General features: G+C 39.9%; 2 protein-coding genes across 2 annotated transcripts in view; both read left to right on the forward strand.

Moving 5' to 3' along the window:
• PROM1 (prominin 1) overlaps positions 1-4683 on the forward strand; it is a 63159-nt gene extending 58476 nt beyond the window's left edge. Inside the window, exons 25-27 of the mRNA XM_061992482.1 lie at positions 663-778; positions 4015-4055; positions 4278-4683. Of these exons, the coding sequence (XP_061848466.1) occupies positions 663-778; positions 4015-4033 (135 nt within the window). The 3' untranslated portion in view covers positions 4034-4055; positions 4278-4683. The remainder of the gene's footprint in view (positions 1-662; positions 779-4014; positions 4056-4277) is intronic.
• A 3233-nt stretch (positions 4684-7916) lies between these two features.
• Positions 7917-8652, forward strand: FGFBP2 (fibroblast growth factor binding protein 2). The gene has a single exon (XM_010209060.2). It carries the CDS (start codon positions 8026-8028, stop codon positions 8650-8652), a length of 627 nt encoding a protein of 208 aa, XP_010207362.1. The 5' UTR covers positions 7917-8025.
• Positions 8653-22175: the final 13523 nt, after the last annotated feature.

Below are 22175 nucleotides of genomic sequence, written 5' to 3' on the forward strand. Positions count from 1 at the left end.
GAGTTGTGTTGTACCCATTGATTATCTCATAAGCTACAGAGCTTCTGTACTCCTTTGTGTAGCCTCTAACCATCTTGTAGGAGATGGACCACGATTCTCCTGATGATACAACTTAGCTGAGTCATTTGTAAGTCAAAATGCCTCCAGCCAGTGCAAATCAAACTTGAAAAATCATTATTTTAACATCTGATGATAACTCAGTTCAACTGTATGGTAATTAAATTAGTTACAGAAACAGGCTGCAGTTAGCCAGTTACCAAGTACCTTGAGAAAGTGCTGGAAACCCGGATTAATACATGAACCATAGGAAAGACAAATACTTTCTCAATAAAATGTAGTAAATGAATACTGAGGCACAATGTTACTTTCTAGCCCAAGGCTGACTACGTTGAAATAACTTCCTTAGGGCACTACAGCTGTGTAGCTTTGGGCAGCTTTCGATGTATTCCTGTTTGGTTACATTTGTAAGACAGTGATGTTCTTACTTTAGTTCACGTTTACAGTGGAGAATGCTTAATGCCCCCAGTTCCACGCTGGTATAAGGAGCCTCAGATAGTCCACAAGACCAGTGCCACTGATTTCTCCTGTGTCCTTCCAGCAGCAGTGCTTACAATGGCAAGCAAGGATGTGATCATGCTTTCCTGGATTTTGCTTTGTTTCAGAACACCTTCTGGTTTGGTTTGGGAGGCTCTTCAATGTTTTTAATTCCTGCCATAATTTTTGCTGTAAAACTCTCCAAATACTATCGTAGAATGGATACAGAGGATGTGTATGATGAGTAAGTATATTCTCCTAAGCAAGCTAAATGGCAAATGGGTTGAAATGGCTTTCCCTAGTGTCTCATGTGACACTATAATCCTTAAACCTTCTGTGCCGTCAGATTTGAACTGCATGTTCTTGTGAAATATTGCAGGTTTGGGTTGGTGCCTGCAAAGGGCTTCCTGTAGGAGGGCTTTGGTTGCCTTCCAGTGCCACGATTTTGTGCAGATATTGCCAGCTCTGACTTTAAACAACTTTTTTCAGAATGAGGCCTTCAGAGCTTCTTGTATTGCGCTTATTATATAAATCTCTTCCAAATGTGCCAGTGGTTAGCATTGATGAGTAGCTTATTAAGGTGGATTATAGCTACTTTGTAATTTCCTTGAATTAATTATTTCCTTTCTTACTGTCTTAGTTTTTCCTAACCAGTGTTTCCTTTTTCAATTGCAGTTCCTCTGTCTCAGGGACTTGGCATTTTACTTTATGATAACTGTTCTTACACGTTTTCCCATCAGTTTTGTTTTTGCTGTTTTCTTTCTTACTCTTTGTTTTGCTCCCTGTTCAGTTAGCCTGTTGCACTACATTTCTCAGATTTCACACTGGTCATTCTTCATTACACGTCCACAAGTCAGTAGAGCAGAAGCAGGCACGTACAGCTGAAATTACTCACTTATTAGTGTCAAGTTAATTACTCCTCCTTTTCTGTGTTTTTTAGTGTCGAAACTATACCCATGAAAACATAAGACATTTTTGTTGCCATTTGTTAAAATGATTTTATTCCAGTGGGAGGGTTTATATTTTTAGCCTGACTTGTTACTTCAAAAGAGGTAACTCACTCTCTTTCACCATACTTTATATCAGAGCATCCAACTCAACAAGAACAGCAAAATAATTAATGGGGGAGGGGAATATAAAAATATTTTGAAATGTAAAATTATAATTATACCATAACTCCTCAGTGTTACAGAGGAAAAGTTATTTTTTTTCTTGTACAGACACAGTTTGGTTTTGCATATAATACCATCACCCATGTACATGTCTTAGAAGCCATACTGTACATAGTGCATCTTAGAGTTAACATGGTCTTTTTTTTGGTGTATTTATTTTATTACAGTACAGAAATTGGTAATAATGGTTATCATAAAGAGCATTTATATGGTATACACAATCCTGTTTTTACAAGGTAAACCAAGTCTGAAACTGCATGCATTCGTGTGTTCTTACTTAATCTACTGTATTAATTACCTGTCCAATTTTCTGAACTTTTGAAGTGAATCATTTAATCCCTTGTTAATGGTTTTTTGCATGATTGCTCACTATAATAAATGCCCTATGATTTAGATTTCTCAAACATTCTTTACATTAACAGCAGATATTGTAGTAATTTCCAGCAACGTAACAAAGCAATTGGCTAAATTTCATTTTAAAATCCATGTATTTAGGTATTTCTCTATTACAGGGAGTGGTCTTAAACTGACAAACATATGCTCTGGTAGGATGGGATACATTCTTACTCCTGAGTGGTTTTATTTCTTAGATGGTGAGGAGAAAAGTGTTTCTTGTACAACAGAAAGTTGATCCAGGATATTCTGAAAACAGAAACAGAGAAAAGGATGTTTCTGCATGGGTAGAATTAGTGTAATGTCACAAAACAAGAATTTCAGGTTATGTTTAAAAAAGAGGAGGTTTGAGTTCTCTGTACCTACAACTTCTGTGCTGTAAAACCTTAGCTGCTTGGGAGACTTTCAGTTGCTGTAGGGATAACATAGGATGTCCCACAGCTTCAATATTTGAGTTTACCAAATATCTGAGTTGCTTAAGGAGGGATTTCATTTGTGTGACTTAAGACACAGTGAGCTACAGATTTAACTTGAAATTTCATGACTGAAAGTATAGGTTGAGTACTGCAGAGAAGTAAGATGTCACCATTCTTTCAGTGATGGGTAGATACCAAGAGAGCTCAGAGTCTGGAAGTCTTGCTGAATGTTATGACTGCATCAGTTGTATATTATTATGTATTAAAATTGTGGTTTACAATAATCATTTACTGGCAGAATCTTGATTCCATACATCCTTCTGAAAGAAGTATTTATATATCATGATGTTTTTAGTGATATTTATGATCATGATCATTACGATCTATTCTGCAACTTAAGGATAATTCCCTAAATTAACTTACAAGGTGTTTAGTTCAGAAGTGGTCTCCACTGGCATATCTAAGGACTCTCAGTTTTAAGGATGTTCAATATTTTACATAAGGGGAAACTAATATTTGAAGTCCCTTTCCAGTCTTTGAGTCTTTAATACAAATGTTAATATTCTTGAGGTTTGTAACATGTTTTCTGCGGGATTTCAGTGACTGATCAATGGTTTAATACCATGTTCCTGAATAAGCTAAAAATTACTAATATAAAATAATCTTTTAAACAAAGACCCATTAGTTCAGTCCTGACTTCTTTTTTTTCTAAATTTTGAGTTACTCAAAATGGGCTTCCATAAAAAATGTAGGGATGTAGTTTGAAGCAGTGCTATCTTCTGATGTGCTGAGATAATTGATAAACAGCTAATTATGTGAGATATGCTGTTTGAATTTCTCATTCTGGGGTTCCCACAGCAATAGTCTTGCTTTTAATTTCCCATTTCAGCAAACTCTTTAGTTTTATGTTATGGTTACTTTTTCTCAATTCCTACAAATTATTTTGGGAGATACTGATATATGAGAGAGATGACTTTGGATAGATCTCTGTACACCTGTACTTTTGCATGGGTAAGGAATCCAATGGTGGGGTGGGGTTTGACCTTGAAAATCAGCTGGATTATTTTGCTCGAAAGAAATGCAGGTGTCTTTCTTTGTAAGATATGTAAATACGAGTATGAGATATATAGGAGATATGTTTATCTTTGTATGAATATCTCACACAGATGTTTTTATGTACATGTCAAAGATAAAAATAACTGCAAATGCAACCACCATTTTTGTGAGAGCAAAATTGGAGGCTGGATTGAAGTTCTCAAAGTAGTGTTGAATAGGTAATTCAAGCATTTCTTTATATTTTGAAGCAAAGATATCTAGAACGGTTTGTGGAGAAAATCATTGATCTGTTTCATCTTGTTAGAAAAATTCTTCATTAAATGGGTAAAATTTCAGAACAGTTTATGCTAACTGAGCTTGTCTCACCTTAGTTAGACACGGTGTTTCTTTTCAACTTATGAGCAAAAGAGTGATGGTTTTGGTTTGTGTTTTTTCTTTTATAGCTCTGTGGAACAGTGGTGACACATACTGGAAACATTAAGGGGTAAGTAATAAGCTTTTTGAGTCACTTTGAAGTCTATTACTACTTCACTATTACTAAGAAGGCTGCTTTCTGTAACATGAGTACTGTACATTTGTATTAAAAGTAAACAATATGGAACCCTATTGATGTTCATATGAAAATCTCTGTCTTCATTCTTCTTACATTACATTATAATTATGTCCTCATTAAATTTCCCTGAATTGCTTTTGTGATTATTTCCAGGCTATATAAATGAGGCTCAAGATTCTTCTACGGAAAATAGTATCATCATTCTTCCAGCTGTGTTGACATTTACATTCATCTTCCAAATCCTGAGCCACTGTTTTACGTCACCTGTACTGTAAATCCCAAATGTACTATTGAATGTTATGCCGTAAACTACTGTACAGAATACCTTGCGGTCCGGGCACAGCCTCTTGGGTACCACTGTTCACAGCTTGAATTAAAATGTGCTTAGTTTTTTTTACTTTTTTTACACTGGGCTTTCTACCTTACATCACAGTTTATAAAAAAAGTAGGTTAACAGCCTTTGCCTAGCAATCCTCTGACAGTTGGTCAAATTCTTATCTTAAACTCCTGATTTGTGTTAAATACAGTACATACACGTTTACATAAAAATGCATTTTGTATACAGAGACTTTTGTATATACATTTTTCTTAAAACTTACAAGTGTTTAGTTAAGATTTTAATATTGTATAATACTCTTCACAAATTAATTTACCAGCATGATCAGTGTTGCTATTTGGTGCTCTTGAATGACCACTTTGGACTAAATTTGAAGTGTAATGGGATCCACAGTGTCTCTTTGTGTCTCTGAAAAGTTCAGTTGCAGGTTTTTCTCCCTCTTTTTATAAAAATAAAATTATTTAATATTCAGTGATTTTCTCAGTATAGACCTAAAGGGGAGAAGTTTGTTTTGCAGCTCTTTGGGTGGGAGGGTTGGGAGTGTGCGTGATGCGTAATATAGCCAAAAAGCTAAGCTTTCTAGAGTTCAGTAGTACTCAAAAAGAGCATGAAAGATGTTATATGTTTGTGATTTTTAGAATGCTTTACATTCTCTGTCTCCCTTTTCCTCTTTCACACTCACTTCTGTAACATCCTTAAAAGTATCACTTTTATCACCTTAAGGAGCTGTGGCTCTTCAAGGGGGCAGTGAGTACTGGTTTTGCTAAATGATTTCAAGATGTCATTTCCGATATTGAAATTCAATATGTAAATTCAATGTGTAGCAGTTGGAGTTAATGTTTGTACTTTTAGAGCTGTTGCCTTGAGTTTAGGTGTATTGCTGAAGTAGTTAACAATGGAATTCATCAACAAGGCCAAAAGTATCTATGTGACTAATGTAAGATGTTTCAGCAGGTGAAGTAATTGGGTATACTGATCTAAACTAGTGACTCTTCATATATCAGTATTGTTAACAGCAGGTTTCAGTGGCTGGAAGTAGGGATAATCCTGTAATCATTTGTATAATTCTGAAGAAATGCTGAAAAGTGGTACCAGTCTTTAATCTGGAATAACCTTAAGTTTTTTCATTTTTAGGTCATAAATAGAAACATTTCTAACTGACAGTATGTAGCATATGTGTATATGTAATGTTCAGAACTGCAGATTTTTAAAAGTTTCTATTTTTAATTTGAGAGAAGTTCCCAGTTCATTTAAATAAAAGAGAACTTGCTTAACTACCTGATGTTTGAGTCTCAGTTGTCTTGTTGTACAGACTTCTCTCAGAGGAGTTACACTGAGTTGAAACCACAGGAAAAGGAGGGGTTTTTTACCCCGATTAAAAATGTCTGCTGCATTTCTATTGATGACTTTAGCTTAAGCAAGATAAGAGACCAAGAGCTGGAGCAGAGAGGACTGAAAGAATGTTGACTTTGGGTGAGGGAGCTTCTGACTTGCACAGAGGATGTAATCCATGCAGAGATGGTAGGATTCAAGCTAATGAGTTGTGGAAGACATTAACATACCCTGCAGGTACTCAAAATGTTACCTTTTGCCTCTGTTCTGTTTCTGTAGCACTAACAGCAGAACTAAATGTTTGCCAGTTCTTTGTCTCCCATAGTTCACTACTGACATTCGAGCTTAACTTGTAAAAGAGCGATTGCTTTCCACTGATATAATGGACCTTGAGCTGTTTCATTGATGCACAAGCAGACAGAGGACACAAATGTCAAATGGGAGTGAGACAAACAGTTGACAGTAACATATTAATTGCAATACATAAATACACCAGAGGTCTTGAGCCCAAGATTTGGTATTTGTCCTTTATCCTCATAGCCTGATTTGTTTTCGTGATTACACTTTACAAACTTTCAGAACAAGGGATCTGAAACTGTTATTAAGTAACTTTTAAGTAGTTTTAAACTCTCCAACGATTATTGATAGAGATATGAATGCCTTTAGTTTCTAGTCTAAAAACTGTCAGTGCTCTTGTGCATAGCCAAGCATAAATAGTGCATTTATTTCTTAAATATTAGGAGGTTTTTGAGTGCTTGCAGTGGGGATTTTAAATCCTTGAAAATGAAGCATGAGGTAGGCAATAAGATTCTTCTGTCAGTCTGGATGATAAGTGGGAAAACTCCTTGGAAGAGTAAATTGTAAATCTTAAGCAGACTTGTAATATTGCTGTTTCTCCTAATACTTGGCTGCAGAGCCACACCACTGTGCTTTGTAAGAGGCAGTCAGGAGGAACAAATGGCAAGAAGCTAGAGATGAAACCTCTAATAAAAATCTTACTAAAATAGCCCGAGAGAGGAAGTGAAAACAAAACAATGTTTTCCCATCAAATGGTATTTAGTCATGGGGAACTTCATGAGACATTGACTAGTTCAGGCTACCCAGAAGGGCTTTACAGGTAGCTCTATCTACAAATGGGCAACTCTCAGACTAGCTGCATTTTTTTCAGGTTTGATTTGGTTTTTTTGGTTCTGCTTCACGGTCACTGTTAAACAAATGTTTTTGCCTTGGTGTCCTCTTTAGCAATACCTATTGAGTGGTTAGATATACAAAAGAGTATTGTGTTCCATTGTGTATGGCCATTTTTACACCCAGGGTTTCTAGCACCCCTTCCAGAAGCTGTTCCAGTCAGACTGGGTGTAGCATGTATGGTCTTCAAAAGAAGTGCCTAGTGGGGGGGGAAGATGATTAAATGCAAATATTTGTCTGACATGTCTGAGTCTGTTCCTTGCTGCTGAGACCTGTGACAGGCTAGTTGTGTTGTCTTGCCTAGTTGGTTGGAAATAGCCCATGGTGTGACAACGATGGGAAAACTTGTGAATGTTTGCTTTATGTTTGGGGCTGTAATACCTTATTTTGCTAAAGCTTTATTCCTTATCTTGTTTAAATAGTGCAAACCTAAACATTTTTCATGACTCAGAAATATGCAGTTGATTCATCCAAGTGCCCCCACTGCATGTTATGTGCTGACAAAATAAATTACTGAAGATGCATCCTTACAGTGCAAATCCACAGAGGACCCATTCCACAAATCAGTCTTTATTAGTGGTACACATCATAATCATCCAGAAGTAGCTGTGCATAGATCGCTTTGGCACTTTTCTCTTTTTTTTGACTTCAGTATGATCTTACAAGCTGTGGCATGAAGATAGATGTAAAGCAGCTGGAGAATGGAAAATATCTGTTAAAAATCAAATATGACATGTTCATCCTGGATAGGAATGTGCTTCTTGGTTATACAACTGTCGTTCTGTATTTAACTACGTTTACAAGATTTCTCTCGTTGCCTTCTTGGGAGTTCACAGGTTATTTGACACTCCCTCAGGCTATAAATTATGGGCACATGCCTACTGAAGTGTGATTTATTATTTTTATTTAAAAAAGCACTCACATCCCATGTTTCACTGAAAAGAGGCGTCTTTGTGCACCGAACCTTTAAATTGTGAGCAGCCACTTGCCGCCTTCACTTTTTTGGATCCTGTTGCTCAAGCATCTCAGTCAGCTCCTCTAGCCATGAAGAGTTTTGCACTTCTTTTCCTAGTAGTGATCTGTGGCATGGGAGGATTGGGACAGAAGCTGAAGCCAAAGAAAAGAAGCAATGGTGAAGAAATCAATTTTCGGACTAAAAGCAAAGATGTTTGCACAATGAGCATGAGCGGGGACGAGGAGATGAAACTCAGAGTCGAATGCAAAAGCCAAGGCATGTCCTACTGGTGTGAATTCACTGGCAAGCCATCAGTCTGTCGTGCTTTCAGAAACAATCCAAAGATTTACTGGAATCAGATCGCTGCAGAACTTAGAAAGCTCCCGCATGCTTGTGAAGCCACACAAGTATTGAAGACCACCATGTGCCAAAAGGCTCCCACAGCAGCTCTCATGAAGCAAATAGCTTCTGGCATGGAGCCGGGAGATCGAGCAAACCAGGAAAAATCAGTCCAGAAAACTTCTACTTCTATGAGGGGAGCAGGGAGAAGCACTCTGAAGAAAATAGGGAAGCCTCCAATATTACCTCTTATAAAACCAACCCAACGTGGCCACGGGTCTGAAAATGAGTCAGAAGCGATGAGACTGGCACGGGAACATTGCTGGGAGTCCCTGCATGGGTTCTGCTCCTACATTATCAGCATCTTCAGAGGTTAAGGATTTGCTTCAGGTAAAACCCCCATCTTGAAGCATAGCAGAATATACCTAAGAGTAATCCTGTTGGAGTTTTTTATCTTGAGGGTCTCTTAGGAGTGTGGACAGGATGGTTCTAGGCTTGCCCACTGAAATCTAATGTGACAAAGCCTGTACTGTGGCTTCTAAAATCCCAGTGATGGCTACTACTTAAGGTGTTTATTATGTGCTAAGATGTTTGTCCTATCTGTTATTAATCCTATGGTATTTTGGTTCTAACTGAATTGGTTTTGTTTTCCACCTTGTCATTCCTTCTCTCTTGTTTAAGCCAGTGAAGTAAGATAAATAACAAATGCTTCAGATCCAATTACAAATGCATCAGCTATAACAATGTAAAACTGAAATTCAGAAATGGAGAGGATAAAGTGTGTCCATCAGAACTGCTAGTTAATTATTAACCACTTTAAGTTTAAAAATCAGTTCTTAAACAACTTGCAGAAATAGGTAAAAGCAAATGGACTGTTCTTTGTGGGTCTGCCCCTCTAAAGGTGTTGACAGAGGATCACATGCAGGGTCTACTCTGGTGAGTCTCAGCTTTTCAGTCAGGATTTAAAAAGGCAAAAAACCCTTAGAGAAGTGACTGGTTTTATACCCACTTCTACTTCAACTCAGGGAGTGAAAGTCAAAAACTGACTAAAACTGACTAAACCTGGCAAACTTTTCATAGAAATGGGAACAAAATGCAGCGTGCACCAGCAAGTTGGTTTGAGTGTTTAGGCTGTTAATGACCTTATTTGTGCTTAATACAGAAAAATGACTAATTTTTGTCTTTTTTGTTTTGCAGATGAAAATTTTTACAGCTGAAGAAGGATCCTTGCTGTAGTTTAATATTTTAGAGATAAGAATTTTGGTTTAAAGATGAGTCGTTTCTACATGTCTTGTAGCTTTTTTCTCTTTTCACCCCTAAAATCTTTTTAACAGCCCTGAAAAATGCATGAAAGTGGAGTGACTGTATTTGAAGTGTTAGGATGTAATTGTTCCTGGGCCTGTTAAACACCAAGGTGTACTGCATTTATGTAACCAAAGCTCCACTTTAAGAGTGCTGACCTTGAACAGATTGTGTGCGCAGAATCGCTTCAATTTGTCAGAGATGAAAGCTGTAAATGATGCTGCAGTTGGTGCAAACAATAAAAATAAGATCTTTGAATACATACTCTGTGTGCTTTCTTAACATTTTAAAAGGTGCCAGTGTAAACACGTGATTGATACATTTGATACTTGTTTCTTAAGAGAATGCTGGTAGAATGTGACAGATCTGTGTCCTTTTCCACTATGAACATGTTTTTGTTAATATAAGTCTTTTCAGTGTTTTTACATTTGTATTACCATGAAATTTAAGCCAGGAAGGAAAAAATGATTGGAAAAACAAGAGTATTATAAGAATACATTCCTAAACATAGCAGAAGTGCTCTCCTGTGATGCATCTGCAGGGTTCAGTGGTGTTAGGATTTGTTAGTGGTAATAGTCATATTTGGGTTCAGTGAATACTCTGAAAGGTGATTCCTATCTGTGTACTTGGGCACTTGCATAAATCTCATCAAAACAGGAAGCAAGCTCTAGCAGCCCATTGTCAGAGGTTACAATGCATGTAACACTAGCTTTGCAGCACAGATCTAACTGATGAGACCAAAGTCTACTACAGAAATTAGTAGTGCTCCACATTAGCTGTTAAAACAGTTTCTGCACGGTGTCGTTACATTTAAGTACTTCTCCAGCTTTACTCTGATTTGTAATTCTGGCTTCATAATTCCAGATTGTGACTGTCCAGTCACTAAACTATATGCCTTGTACAAAACAAACAAACAAATCAACCTGGAAATAATTTTCTGTCCCCAAACCTGTTGAAATATATAAAAAGGAACAGCAAGTAATGAATATGGGATCAGTACAAAAGGTGACATGTACAAGCTTGAATGCTGATGAAATGCAAGCTCAAGCAAATCTGTATTTTTGCCAGCCATTGGTCTTGTGTGATTAATCTTGATTAAGATTAACCTTGTCAGGCTCTTGTGCTGTGAGTGAAAAAATGTAGTACACCTATTCATTTCAATGACAGAAATAATGTAACTTTGATTTGCAACCTTACAAAATGCATCAAAGTGATATTTGGGAACTATTTGGAAATGTTACAGGGAGGTTGAGGGATTTCTTGAGGTGTGTTTTTTAAAAACTTCTCTTTTGTGTGTTGTGAAATCCATGCTGCAGAGAGAGTATTTTGCAGTAGTATCTGTTTGCAACAGTAATGACTTAAAAAATGAGGCAATGTCTGCATTGAGAGAAGTCTGGGAGATTCAGTCACCCACCATAGTGATTGCAGGAGAAAGAGGGAGTTTCATCAGTTCAGCAAAACAAAATCTTCCTCTTTAAGCCCTCTTCTGTGTATAGACACTGAGCACAGAATGCAGCAAAGGTGCCTTGACATTTTATGGAACACTTGATGGTACAGTCTAAAGTATGTGGCCATGATTGACTCTTCTTAGCAGAGGACATCACGCAGAAGAAGAAGCCAGAAGAGGAGTGTTCTTCCTGTTCTGTGGTGCTGTCCTTCCTTCTTTTCCAGCTGGTGATGGTGCAAGGCATTGGAGGAGAGAGAAGCGACCATGCAGACCCCGAGGTCAGTGAAGGAAGTGAGGAGGAGGAGGTGTGTTGGAGCAGAGACTCCCCCTGCATCCCATGGAGAGGGATGGGAAAGCTGAGATTTGTTTGTAACAGACCCTGTGCCAGGGGCAGTAACTGTGCCCAGAGGAGACTGTAAATGTGGGAGGGACCTCATATTAGCAGAAGCTGTAGGTGCTGGGAAGCACCCACACCAGAGAAGTTCATTGAGGACTATGTCCTGGGACCCCGTATTGGAGCAGGGGAAGAATGCAAAGAGTCATCCTCATCTGAGCAGAGAGAAGTGGCAGAGCCCACCTGTGAGACACTGACCACATCTCCCATCCGTGCCCGCCCTGAGCCGTTGAGCGGGGAGGAGGCAGGGATACTGGGAGCAGTGAGCTGGGCCTGAGAAGAAGGAAGGGATGGGGGAGGGAGATCTTCAAGTGCTGGGTGTAGTTTTCTCATCATCCTGCCCTGTTCTTGCTTTTTATTCTATTCTCTTTCTTGTAGGTAGTAGAATAAACTTTCCTACTTTCCTCTCTAAGTCAAGTACTGGGTTCTGTTTTGCGCAGTACCGTAATTGGCAGTCAGGCCTCCCTGCCCTTGTCTCAATGCACAACAATCTTGGTTATCTTTTTTCTTTCTTGTCCGTCTCGCTGGGACCTCTACCATCCTAACCAGAGTGGGGGTGGATGGGGGGCACCAAGCAAGAGACTGTTGTGATGCTTCATTGCTGGCTGGGCAAACCCACAACTTGCTAGTGCAGAGTGTCCTAGGAACTTGTGTCTCATTTCAGTAGAGCAGAGCTCCACTTCATGAGGCTCTGTGTTGTCTGGAATGACTAGCTGAAGCTTCGCTGTTGAGACTAGGAATTGCATAGTTTTGCATCAAAGGCCCTTCTTGCATGAAATGCTTTTTGTAAACTATTCAGAATCTGAAATACACAGTTGAGCACTAAATTTTACAAAAAGGTGAGGATTCTGGTACCAAAGTGATATATGGCTTGGATTGCATTTCATTTGTCAACACTATACCCTCAGCAAGTCAGTTAACTGTAATGAACCTGCTTTGAAAATGTTTAGGAATCGGATATTAACCGCAATACGGTACCTTGCTGTAACAGGGCCATGATTGTGTCAGCTACATCACCGTTTCATTGTATTTAGCACCAGAAACATATAGTCTGACATTTCAGTCACTTTCTTGCTATGAAAGTGCTATTCATTAATGAAAGGATGGATTGAGAAGTGTTTGTGGTGAGTTAAATGCAATCTCCAGGTATGTTGTGAATGAATGAAACCTGCTGTTTCATTCATGTTAGGTTAACCTGTTAGTCCCCGTCTACGTAGGTACCTCAGGAAATCCACTCAAGTGGAGATGGAATTTGACTTTACTTTCTTGACAGAGGAACAGTGGGCAAAAGTGTTTGTCTGGATTCCTGCTACTAGGGAGACCTCTAATAAGCAGAATGCTGCTTCTGCTGCTACTTAGTGCAACGTGAGGTAGCTCACCTTCCTCAAGATCCTCATGCTTAGATTCCCAGAGAAGCATCATGACCAATTTGCTACTTTGACAAAGTAAGTCTCCAATGAAAGGAGGCCTTTTCCTGTGAGGAAAGGCCAATTGAACAGATCTTTTTTATCTTGGAGAAGGCTTTTAGGAGAAGAGAATAGTCATCCCCCAAAACATAGTAGGAAGCTATAGAGAATATGGAGCCAGGCTCTTTGCTGATTTGTGTGATGAGAGAAAAAGAGCTCATGGTCACAAATGGATAGAAGTGAGGTTCTGACTTGGCGTAAGGAAAAACATTCACTGTAAGGCTAAGCACAGGAGCAGGTTCTCCAAAGTGACTCTGGAATCTCCATCTGTGGAGCTTTTCAAGACCTAACTGATTAAACAACACAGTCTGAGTTCACCATGACCCTGCTTTGAGAAGGAAGTTGGACTACAAATCTCTGATGGTGTCTTCTGGCCTGAGTCTGTGATTTGCAGTGGAAACACAGAAGGAAGCTTTACAGTTCTGGTTATTTAATGTTGAATGCCTCTGTTAGTATCCATGTCTCCTCAAAACACAAAAACTGCTCTTGGATCAGCTGTTCTAACTACATCAAATTGAATGAGAGAGATTATTTTCTTAAGTGTGTTCTGATGGTAGATCCCATCACTAAATTGAATGCATTGTTCTGGATAATTTCAGTGCCTCTGTCTTTTGGTACACATTTTTATTTACCCCAGTTTTAAGCAGAGGAAAATCAACGGGAAAGCCAGATGTTAAGAAACACCAAACATCAGGTCTATTTGCCTTAAAATCAAGTATCGGAAACTCAGAAAATCACTATTTGCAGTGTGTAGGTTATTTGTGTAAAAGTTGACCAAATCCATACCTCAATAATAATAACAGGGTTGCTTAGTCTGCCTGTAAATCATCTTCCCTATGCAGTAGTGCACTCTGGTGTTTTCTGAGAGAATTGTTGAGGTGTGTTCTTGCATGGTTTATATTTTACATTCTTGCTCTTTCACTAGGTGTTGTCATTGACATGGTGTGGATTTTAGGGACAGAGATCTTCCACAAAAAATACAAAGACAAAGGCAAAAATAGAATTTTCCTAAATTGCCTGATGTTATTCCTGCTTTTTTAGGAGATTTACAGTTTTCAATGTGTTTTTTCTGTTTCTTGTGCTGTTACTTTTCCCAGTCTCTGCTTTATCCTCTGAAAAGTCAGATGTGACACAGGAGATGTCTTGTGTGTCTCTCTGCTTTTCCTCTTACAAATGGGAGAATGTCTCTCTTCAGACTTCACAGACCATTTTACAATGAGAAAAAGTGTGTGATGCATATGAAAAAACAGGAGGAAGAAACCAAAATGGAAGCGATGCAGTCAGCATGCCGCCAAGACGCTGCTGTTATCTCATGGGTGCATCATATCAGACATATTAGAATCTATTGATTTCACTTCTGCATTTTGTATACAAAGTTAACTGCATAAACATTAGGCAGGAGGCCAGGCACTGATTCCAGGGTAGTTGTATTACAGTATGTCCAGAGCAAGAGGAAACCAGAGCTGATGTCTGATTTGGAGTAGCAGTTGCTGTTCCCCTCCCCGCCGCCCTCTCCTCAGCAGGTTATAAAACTGTTTGTGTAACCAGCTGCTTGCCATAGGCACCCATCCTGTGGTACACTCCTGTTGCGTCTGGCCTTACAATGATTGTAGTCAAGAGGGGAAACAGAGGTGTCCTTTTAGGTCTGCTGGCTGCAGATGTAAAAAACTGCATTACTCTGTCACTGCCACTGCTACCCATAAAAATGTGCAAATGGTTAAATTGGTTGCCCCTTTATTTGTCTTACTCATGTGACACGGTGTGTGAGGGGACCTCCCTCCCCACAAATGCATCTGTAATAAAGTTAAGAATTTGCCTAGGAACTGAAATGGGTTAGAAACATCCTGCTGAAGGAAATGGTTAGCAAAATCCAAGCTCTGAGGCCTGACAGGAGAGCCTCACCATTTCCTTTGCCAAGGCAGGTAGCCACGTGGCTATCCTTCTCTCCTCTTGCCCCCATTTCAAGGCAGATGCAGGCTCCATGGTTGTTGTCACGCAGGTACTGAAATGATCCCATCTTCTGTGCTCCACAAATGTCATATAAGAATACACAAATCGGTGTTTGTTATTGGAGAAAGTTATCTGATGCCCTTAGGTAAAGTGGGAGACCTGATCAGTGTAGGACAGTGATGGCAAGGAAGTGTGGAGTAGGATTTTGACATCTGTGTGCAGAAAGCATTACCTGAGACTGTCTTCGCTCTTTGGTGCCTCACGTGGCACAGATGAAGCTGAAGATCAAGAGCAGCACCCGTTCTTGCATGGAGAAAAGTTGCATGGCCTCTGTGAGGGTCATCTCCTAAGCAGGCTGTGTGGGCCCCAGGACTGCATACTCACTGTTGCGGGGCCATGTTGTAGTGATGGAGTTGGTTGTGCCTCTGGGATGCTGAGTGGTGCTGAGGAGGGTGGTTTGCTGGTGGATACAGGCATTTTGGGTGTTGTGCAGGGTCTGGCTGGGAGCAGTGGTGCTCAGGGGACCCTCCAGAGTGAGAGAGACACCCATGTCTTTCATGTTGGTGAACCTGGGTCCTGGGGTGGTGGATTTTCCCCAAGGATGGATGCCTAAGAAGGTTGTGGTTCATGAACCACATGTGGTTCATGTGGTTCTTGTGACCCATCCTGCGCCACTTTCTCTAATGAGAAAGTCATTCCAAGGCTTGTTAAAACCTGTCCATAGAAATCCACATTGCATCTTCCTTGAAGGTAAGCTACACCAGGATAACAAGACGTGTTTTTCACAATGTGCTGGACAAGAAGAGGTAAGAGCCATGAGTAGCACCAAACAAGGAACATCATCTGTAGCCATCTGCTTCCCCTGCCTTCTTAGGCCTGAAATATTTTATGTAGTTGGAATCAATTCAATGGCCTTTGGTTTTACTTCATACTAATTGCATGACGTCTGGACATCTTCTTGGCTCAAGGTGAGTCCTCAACTGAAAGAAATCAGAAACTGTTTTTCTTCAGCTTAGGAAACATCAAAACTTTCTCTAGGACCCTACCTGTTTCACCTCAGCAGCAGCAGTGTCCTTTGTCAGGAACATGCCTCATTTGAAGTACAATAGATCAGTCACAGTGATTTGATGGAATGGGCAAACTCTTTTTTCTTCTTCACTATTGATTGGTTTGTTGGCTTGCTTTTTTTTTTTAAATGGAGGATTCTGTCATAAGTGTTTCTGACTTGGAGAGAGCACAGGATCCAAAATTAAAGATTACCTTAAATCCTTACTACCGGACAAGTTATTCTTCTGGGAATGTAATGCCTCTTCTTTAAACATCTACGTATTAGTTGAACTTGAATAGCAAAGAACAGTCTATGACTACTTTGCAGCTTCAGCATAATTTACACAAGCAAAGCGACTATACTGTTGAGGATTAGAAAGCAGTGTAGAAAACTGACTGCTTTCAGCATCTGTGAGAAGAAAGGCATGTTGTAAATATCTGAGAGAGAGGAAGAAATCTATCTGAAAAGGAAGTCCTGAGGTAGTTCATTTTCCACGTCATCATGATGCATGTGTTTTCTCCTGCATTACCTAAAAGTTATTCGAACCAAATGTAATTGTTGCTGTTTGAAGACACATTTTGTTGCTAGTGAGTGATCATTTTACACAATAGCTTTGTGTAACTGCATCACTTGTAGACTTGCAAAGGAAAACTGAAGGCAACAGAATACTGAACTCAGCTAGAAGTTAGTTTCTCAGTTGTAGAAGTTGTTTAAAGTTGTAGTACACTTTATTTCCACATTGACTTCTATTTCTGCATTTCACAGTGTTTATTAAAAAAATAATAAAGATAACTTTCGTGCATCTCCCTGGCAGAGACAAGTATTGTTTATCTACCTTAAAAGGTTAGGAAACAGAGATACAGAAGGGGGCCTGTTGACAGCAGATGCTTTGACAGAAGCTTGAGTGTTAAACAGTGCTAGGTGTGTACTTAAGCAGAAACAAAAATTTAACACATATTTTTGTAATTCTGCTAGTGAAGTACATAAATGGGAACAAAGTCTATCCCTCACATACCCCAGCTTTGGACCTTGAATGTACAGTGAGGACTCCTAAACAGAGCCAGCCTGTTACACAGTGTTACTGGGCTGTAATCAGTAGATTATGTATGTAGATACAATAATGAAATTCTACACTGCAACCTCCATCTCTTTCTCAGGTCTTGCTGCTTACAAGTTTGTCTGCTTGCATATTTGTTTGTCCACATCTCATTAGTTCTTCCAACCATAAATCTGTCATACTGCCAAGTGCAGATTAATATATATAGTGTGCCTAGTGAATACAGACCTGCCTATGTGTGCCAGCATGTAGTTTAATGTAAATCTCCCATCTGAATTCAACTATGTTTTTCTGATCTAGTTATGTTTATGCTTAATTAAAGATATTACTCTTTGGTTCTTTGTTTGTAACCTTAATGATTCAGAGAGGGAGAGGGAACTGATTAGGAGAGGAGCACTAATACTATTTAAAATCCGATCTGTGGTTTTATATATATTTTTCAAAAAGCTTTGTACAGATACTAATCAACTGATTGTGGTAGCTGGAGGAATACAGTACATATTGATGGGTTAATAGGAAAGGGCCCTTGAGAATGCCAAAATTCCACTGATCATTCCAAAACTGTAATTTAAAGATGTCTACATGGCGAGAAGGCAGCAAAGAGGAAGTTTGCTTTTGCCTTTTGTAGTCGTTTTATGCTGTTCTGAAATTATGGTTTTGAAATGATTTTCTGAGATCATTTCATAAATTTTGTTCAACTTCAAAAATCTTTTTGTTCTTTCAGAGCAGAATTTGTCCAAATGTTATTATTTTGAGCTTTATTTCAACCAAATGCTGCAGTGAGAGAAGCCTGTCAGGCACACCCCATCTCACTCCCTACCGTAGCAGCGGGGCAGCCATTGAGCCCTCTTGTGCTGGACTGCAGAGCAGCTTTCTGCTTTTAGTGGTGCTGAAATGAGGAAGAACCAAGGCTTCTGTGCTGAGTTCAACTACACTATTAAATATATGAAATATAAAGTACTGTTCTCAAAAGGAATTGGCTAGCTCCATTTACTTTCATTTACTTTTCCATTTACTGTTTTTTTTCCATTTACTTTTTTTTCCCCATTTACTTTTACTTTTTCATTTAGTTTTTTTTTACCTCATGAGGTTCAACAAGGACAAGTGCAGAGTCCTGCATCTGGGAAGGAACAATGCCATGCACCAGTACAGGCTGGGGGTCGAGCAGCTCTGCAGAGAGAGACTTTGGAGTCCTGGTTGATAATAAACTATGAGCCAGCAATGTGCCCTTGTGGCCAAGAAGGCCAATGGCATCCTGGGATGCATCAAGAAGAGTGTGGCCAGCAGGTCAAGGGAGGTTCTTCTCCCCTCTGCTGTGCCCTGGTGAGGCCTCATCTGTGTCCAGTTCTGGGCTCCTCAGCTCAACAGGGACAGAGAACGTCTGGAGAGAGTCCAGCGCAGGGCCACCAAGATGATCAGAAGACTGGAGCATCTTTCATATGAGGAAAGGCTGCAGGAACTGGGGCTGTTTAGTCTGGAGAAGAGGAGATTGAGGGGAGATCTTATTAACATTTATAAATATCTAAAGGGTGGGTGTCAGGAGGTTGGGACATCCCTTTTTTCTATAGTAGCTAGCAACAGGGGTAATGGGATGAAGCTGGAACACAAAAAGTTCCACTTAAACATCAGAAGAAACTATTTCACTGTGAGGGTGAGGGAGCCCTGGCACAGGCTGCCCAGAGGGGTGTGGAGTCTCCTTCCTTGGAGGTTTTCAAGACCCGCCTGGACATGTTCCTATGTGACCTGATCTAGGTGACCCTGCTTCTGCAGGGGGGTTGGACTAGATGATCTCTAAAGGTCCCTTCCAACCCCTACCTTTCTATGATTCCATTTCAGATCTGAGGCCAGAATGTGACCAGAGCTAACAGACAGAATCCCACAACCATCTCTACTGGTTCTGAGGCCTGGCTTAAGGAAACACTTTATGAAATCATCAGGCAAGGCTGCTTTACCATGTGTGAGATTCACTCCTATAGTAATAGACAGTGAATGTGATTCAGACCATTGGGCGTTTATTAAAAGCGTGGTTTGTAGGCCAAATCTAGCAACACCTGAAGTCTCTCTTCTTTCTGTATTTTCTTCCATTTCATCTTGAACCTCAAACCTTCTGTCAAAACTGTTAAAAGATAACTTTTTCTAAGATACAGGCATACATCAGACATCTTTGTGATGACTGAAAACTGTCTGAACAACTTTTGAGGACACTGGCTGTTTCCAGTTCAGGTGTGAGACTGGACAGGGGAGACATGGTCTCTTCATAGCATCTTTTTTTCCTTCTGGAGGCATGCAGGGGGACAATGAAAGCCAGTGCCTGCTCTTCAAAATCCCTGGGGAGTGCCAGGTGATTCTTTTGTCTTATCTTTTCAGTCCCCTCAAGCCTAAAGCTTATTAGTGTTTAATGAAATCATTTGTCTGTTGCAAACCAGCAAGTTAATTAACCAGAGTTTAGGCCTTCTTTGCCATGATACAGGAGGAAGTGCCCGAATTCTCTGCTGTCATGCAGACAGATGTGAGATTCCTTTACTGGCACACAGGAACAGGAACAGATAGAATTAAACATGAGTAAAAAGTTAGCTTGTGTCATTCACATAGTAACAGAGGAAAAACAGTAATTGAAACTAGAATTGGAATTGTAATGCCACAGCGTTAGCAGTGGCATTCTGGTGTGTGAAATCACTGCTTTTCACCCCTTTTCAGAAAATGGATTTCTGGCTGAACAGGGTTAAATATCTCTAAAACCGTCCTAAAACGTTCCAGTCCTCTGCCAACCAATTAAAAGTATTGATACCTAGTGGTTAGGATTATTAATTTCTTTTTTGTGAATGATCTCCACATGGAGGAGCTGTAGAGTTAGAAATGATCCAAGAAAAAGAACTAGTTTTGAAGGAACAGACATCACCACTTCTCTTGGTTAACTGAGCAAACCCCGAATCTATCATAAATGCTGAGGGTTGTGTGTCCTTTTAGCTTTTGCTAACCAAATGTTGTTTCACTACAACTTAGAAACATGGGTTGAGAAACCTTTTTCTTTGTTAATGGCTTCTGTTCACTGTATAACAAAGTATGCTGATCTTGATAAGATGAAAGTGGCAAATAAGACTTGTCTGTTCACTTTGACCTTTCTCTGTGCCTTCACATGTGAAAATGCTGAGAGCTACCAGCCCACACAGTAGCTGTGAAATGCAGACCTTTATAGTCATTCTTCTGGCTTGCTGAGGTTTCAGCAAGATTTTTCAGAGCCCGTTCCAAGTGTGATCTCTCGAGCCTTACAGCTCAAGTGCATTTAAAGGATGCTTATTACATGTTTCAAAGATAACCCAAAAATTTTGGAGGATAAAATGCCTGTCAGTGTGTAGGTCAGGCTATGGTAGCTGACATGGCTTGTGGAGGCATAGCTTGTGTTAGCCCAAGGTCATTTTTTCCATGTAGCTGAAATAGTTTCTTCAAATGTAATCTAAATCAGCAAAGGTGTTGTCACAACCATGACTTTACCTCCTTGCTGTCATTGCTGTGGTAACTGTTGTGCTTTAGAGGCATGGAGCCAAAGCAGTAGGTATCAGTGGAGCTCAGCCACCACTGTTTTTAGCAAAAGGGAAGTTCAGCACATGAGCTGAGCTCTCTGTTGCTTTCTTTCCAACTAGAATTCACTGAATTAAAAATTTCAGTTAGTTATTTGCAGGATTGGAGTCCCTGTGGATGGCTGGCCCCAGGCAGCAGTGAAGCACCCACCAGCCACTCCCCCTCCCCAGTGGGATGAAGGAGAGAATCAGAACAACAAAAGACAGAGAAAAATGTGGGCTGAGATAAAGATGGCTTAGTAAGTGAAGAGGGAGAAAACGCCACTGAGTGATGCAAAGACTTTCACTCTACACCTCTCACAAGCAGGCTGATGCCCAGCCAGTCTCCAAGCAACGGCTACTCTAGAAAGTCTACCCCCAGTTTCACTGCTGTGTGCTCACCATATGGTATTGGCACATCCCTTAGATCTCTTGGGTCAGCTGTCCTGGCTGTGTCCCCTCCAAGCACTTGCCCATCCCCAGCCCACTCTCTGTAGAGGGGCCAGAGTGAGAAACGGAGAAGGCCTTGATGCTGCTTAATGATAGCTAAAACATCAGTGTGTTATTAACACTGTTCTAGTCACAAATTTAAAACACAGCACCATATGGGCTGCTCTAAAAAAATTAATCCATCCCAGCCAGACCCAGCACAGTCTCCTACACAGTAAAGTCTCTGTTTTTCCATTACTGGTTTCCTTTTCTTGGAACAATTTTTTCCTTCCTATTTCCATTTTCCCACTGTATTTAAAAAGTACACTTGAGATGAGTGTTTATTCCATGTGCTTGGAACCAGTGCTAAAATCCACAAATTTACTGGGCACTGATAAGCTCGTAAGAGTTTACATAATATATTTTTTTAGTCAAGGTGGATCTATCTATTCATCTTTCTCCACACACATATGAAACTCTTATTTCAACAGATACAAAAAAGCCCCAACTAATATTTTAGCTCTTTTAGAATTAAACCTGGCCAAGAAAGTAAAGGAAAACAAGAAAGAGTTTGTCAGGTACATAAGCAGCAAAAGGAAGATTAGGGAGAATGTGGGCCTGTTCCTGAACACAGAGGGTGCCCTGGTGACAGAGGCTGCAGAGAAGGCTGAAGTACTGAATGCCTTCTTTGCTTCCATATTTACAGCCAAGGCTGGCCCTTGGGAAGCTCAGTCTGGCAAGGATGGTAGGAAGGTCTGGACAAGAGGACTTGCCCTTGGTGGATGAGGAGGAGGTTAAAGACTTTTTGGCCAAGCTTAACACTTGTAAGTCAGTGGGACCTGATGGGATGCATCCGAGAGTGCTGAGGGAACCGGCTGATGTGGTTGCTAAGACATTCTCCATCATTTTTGAACATTCATGGAGGACATTTCCACTTAATGGAAAGAAGATGGAACAGAAAAAGTTCCATTTTACAAAAACTATTTTACTGTGAGGATGAGGGAGCCCTGGCACAGGCTGCCCAAGGAGGGTATGGAGTCCCTATCTAGGTGGACCTGCTTTGGCAGAGGTGTTGGACTAAATGATCTCTCAAGGTTCCTTCCAATCCCTACCATTCTGTGATTCTATGATTCTATGGCTATTAATGAACTATAATGGAAAGGAAGAAACTGAACTATTCCATGCACATTATAGATTCTATTCTATCTTATATTCATCCATCTATATACTCACATGTATATTTATTGATG

Source organism: Colius striatus, chromosome 3, assembly GCF_028858725.1.
Source record: "Colius striatus isolate bColStr4 chromosome 3, bColStr4.1.hap1, whole genome shotgun sequence".
Classification (NCBI taxonomy): domain Eukaryota; kingdom Metazoa; phylum Chordata; class Aves; order Coliiformes; family Coliidae; genus Colius; species Colius striatus.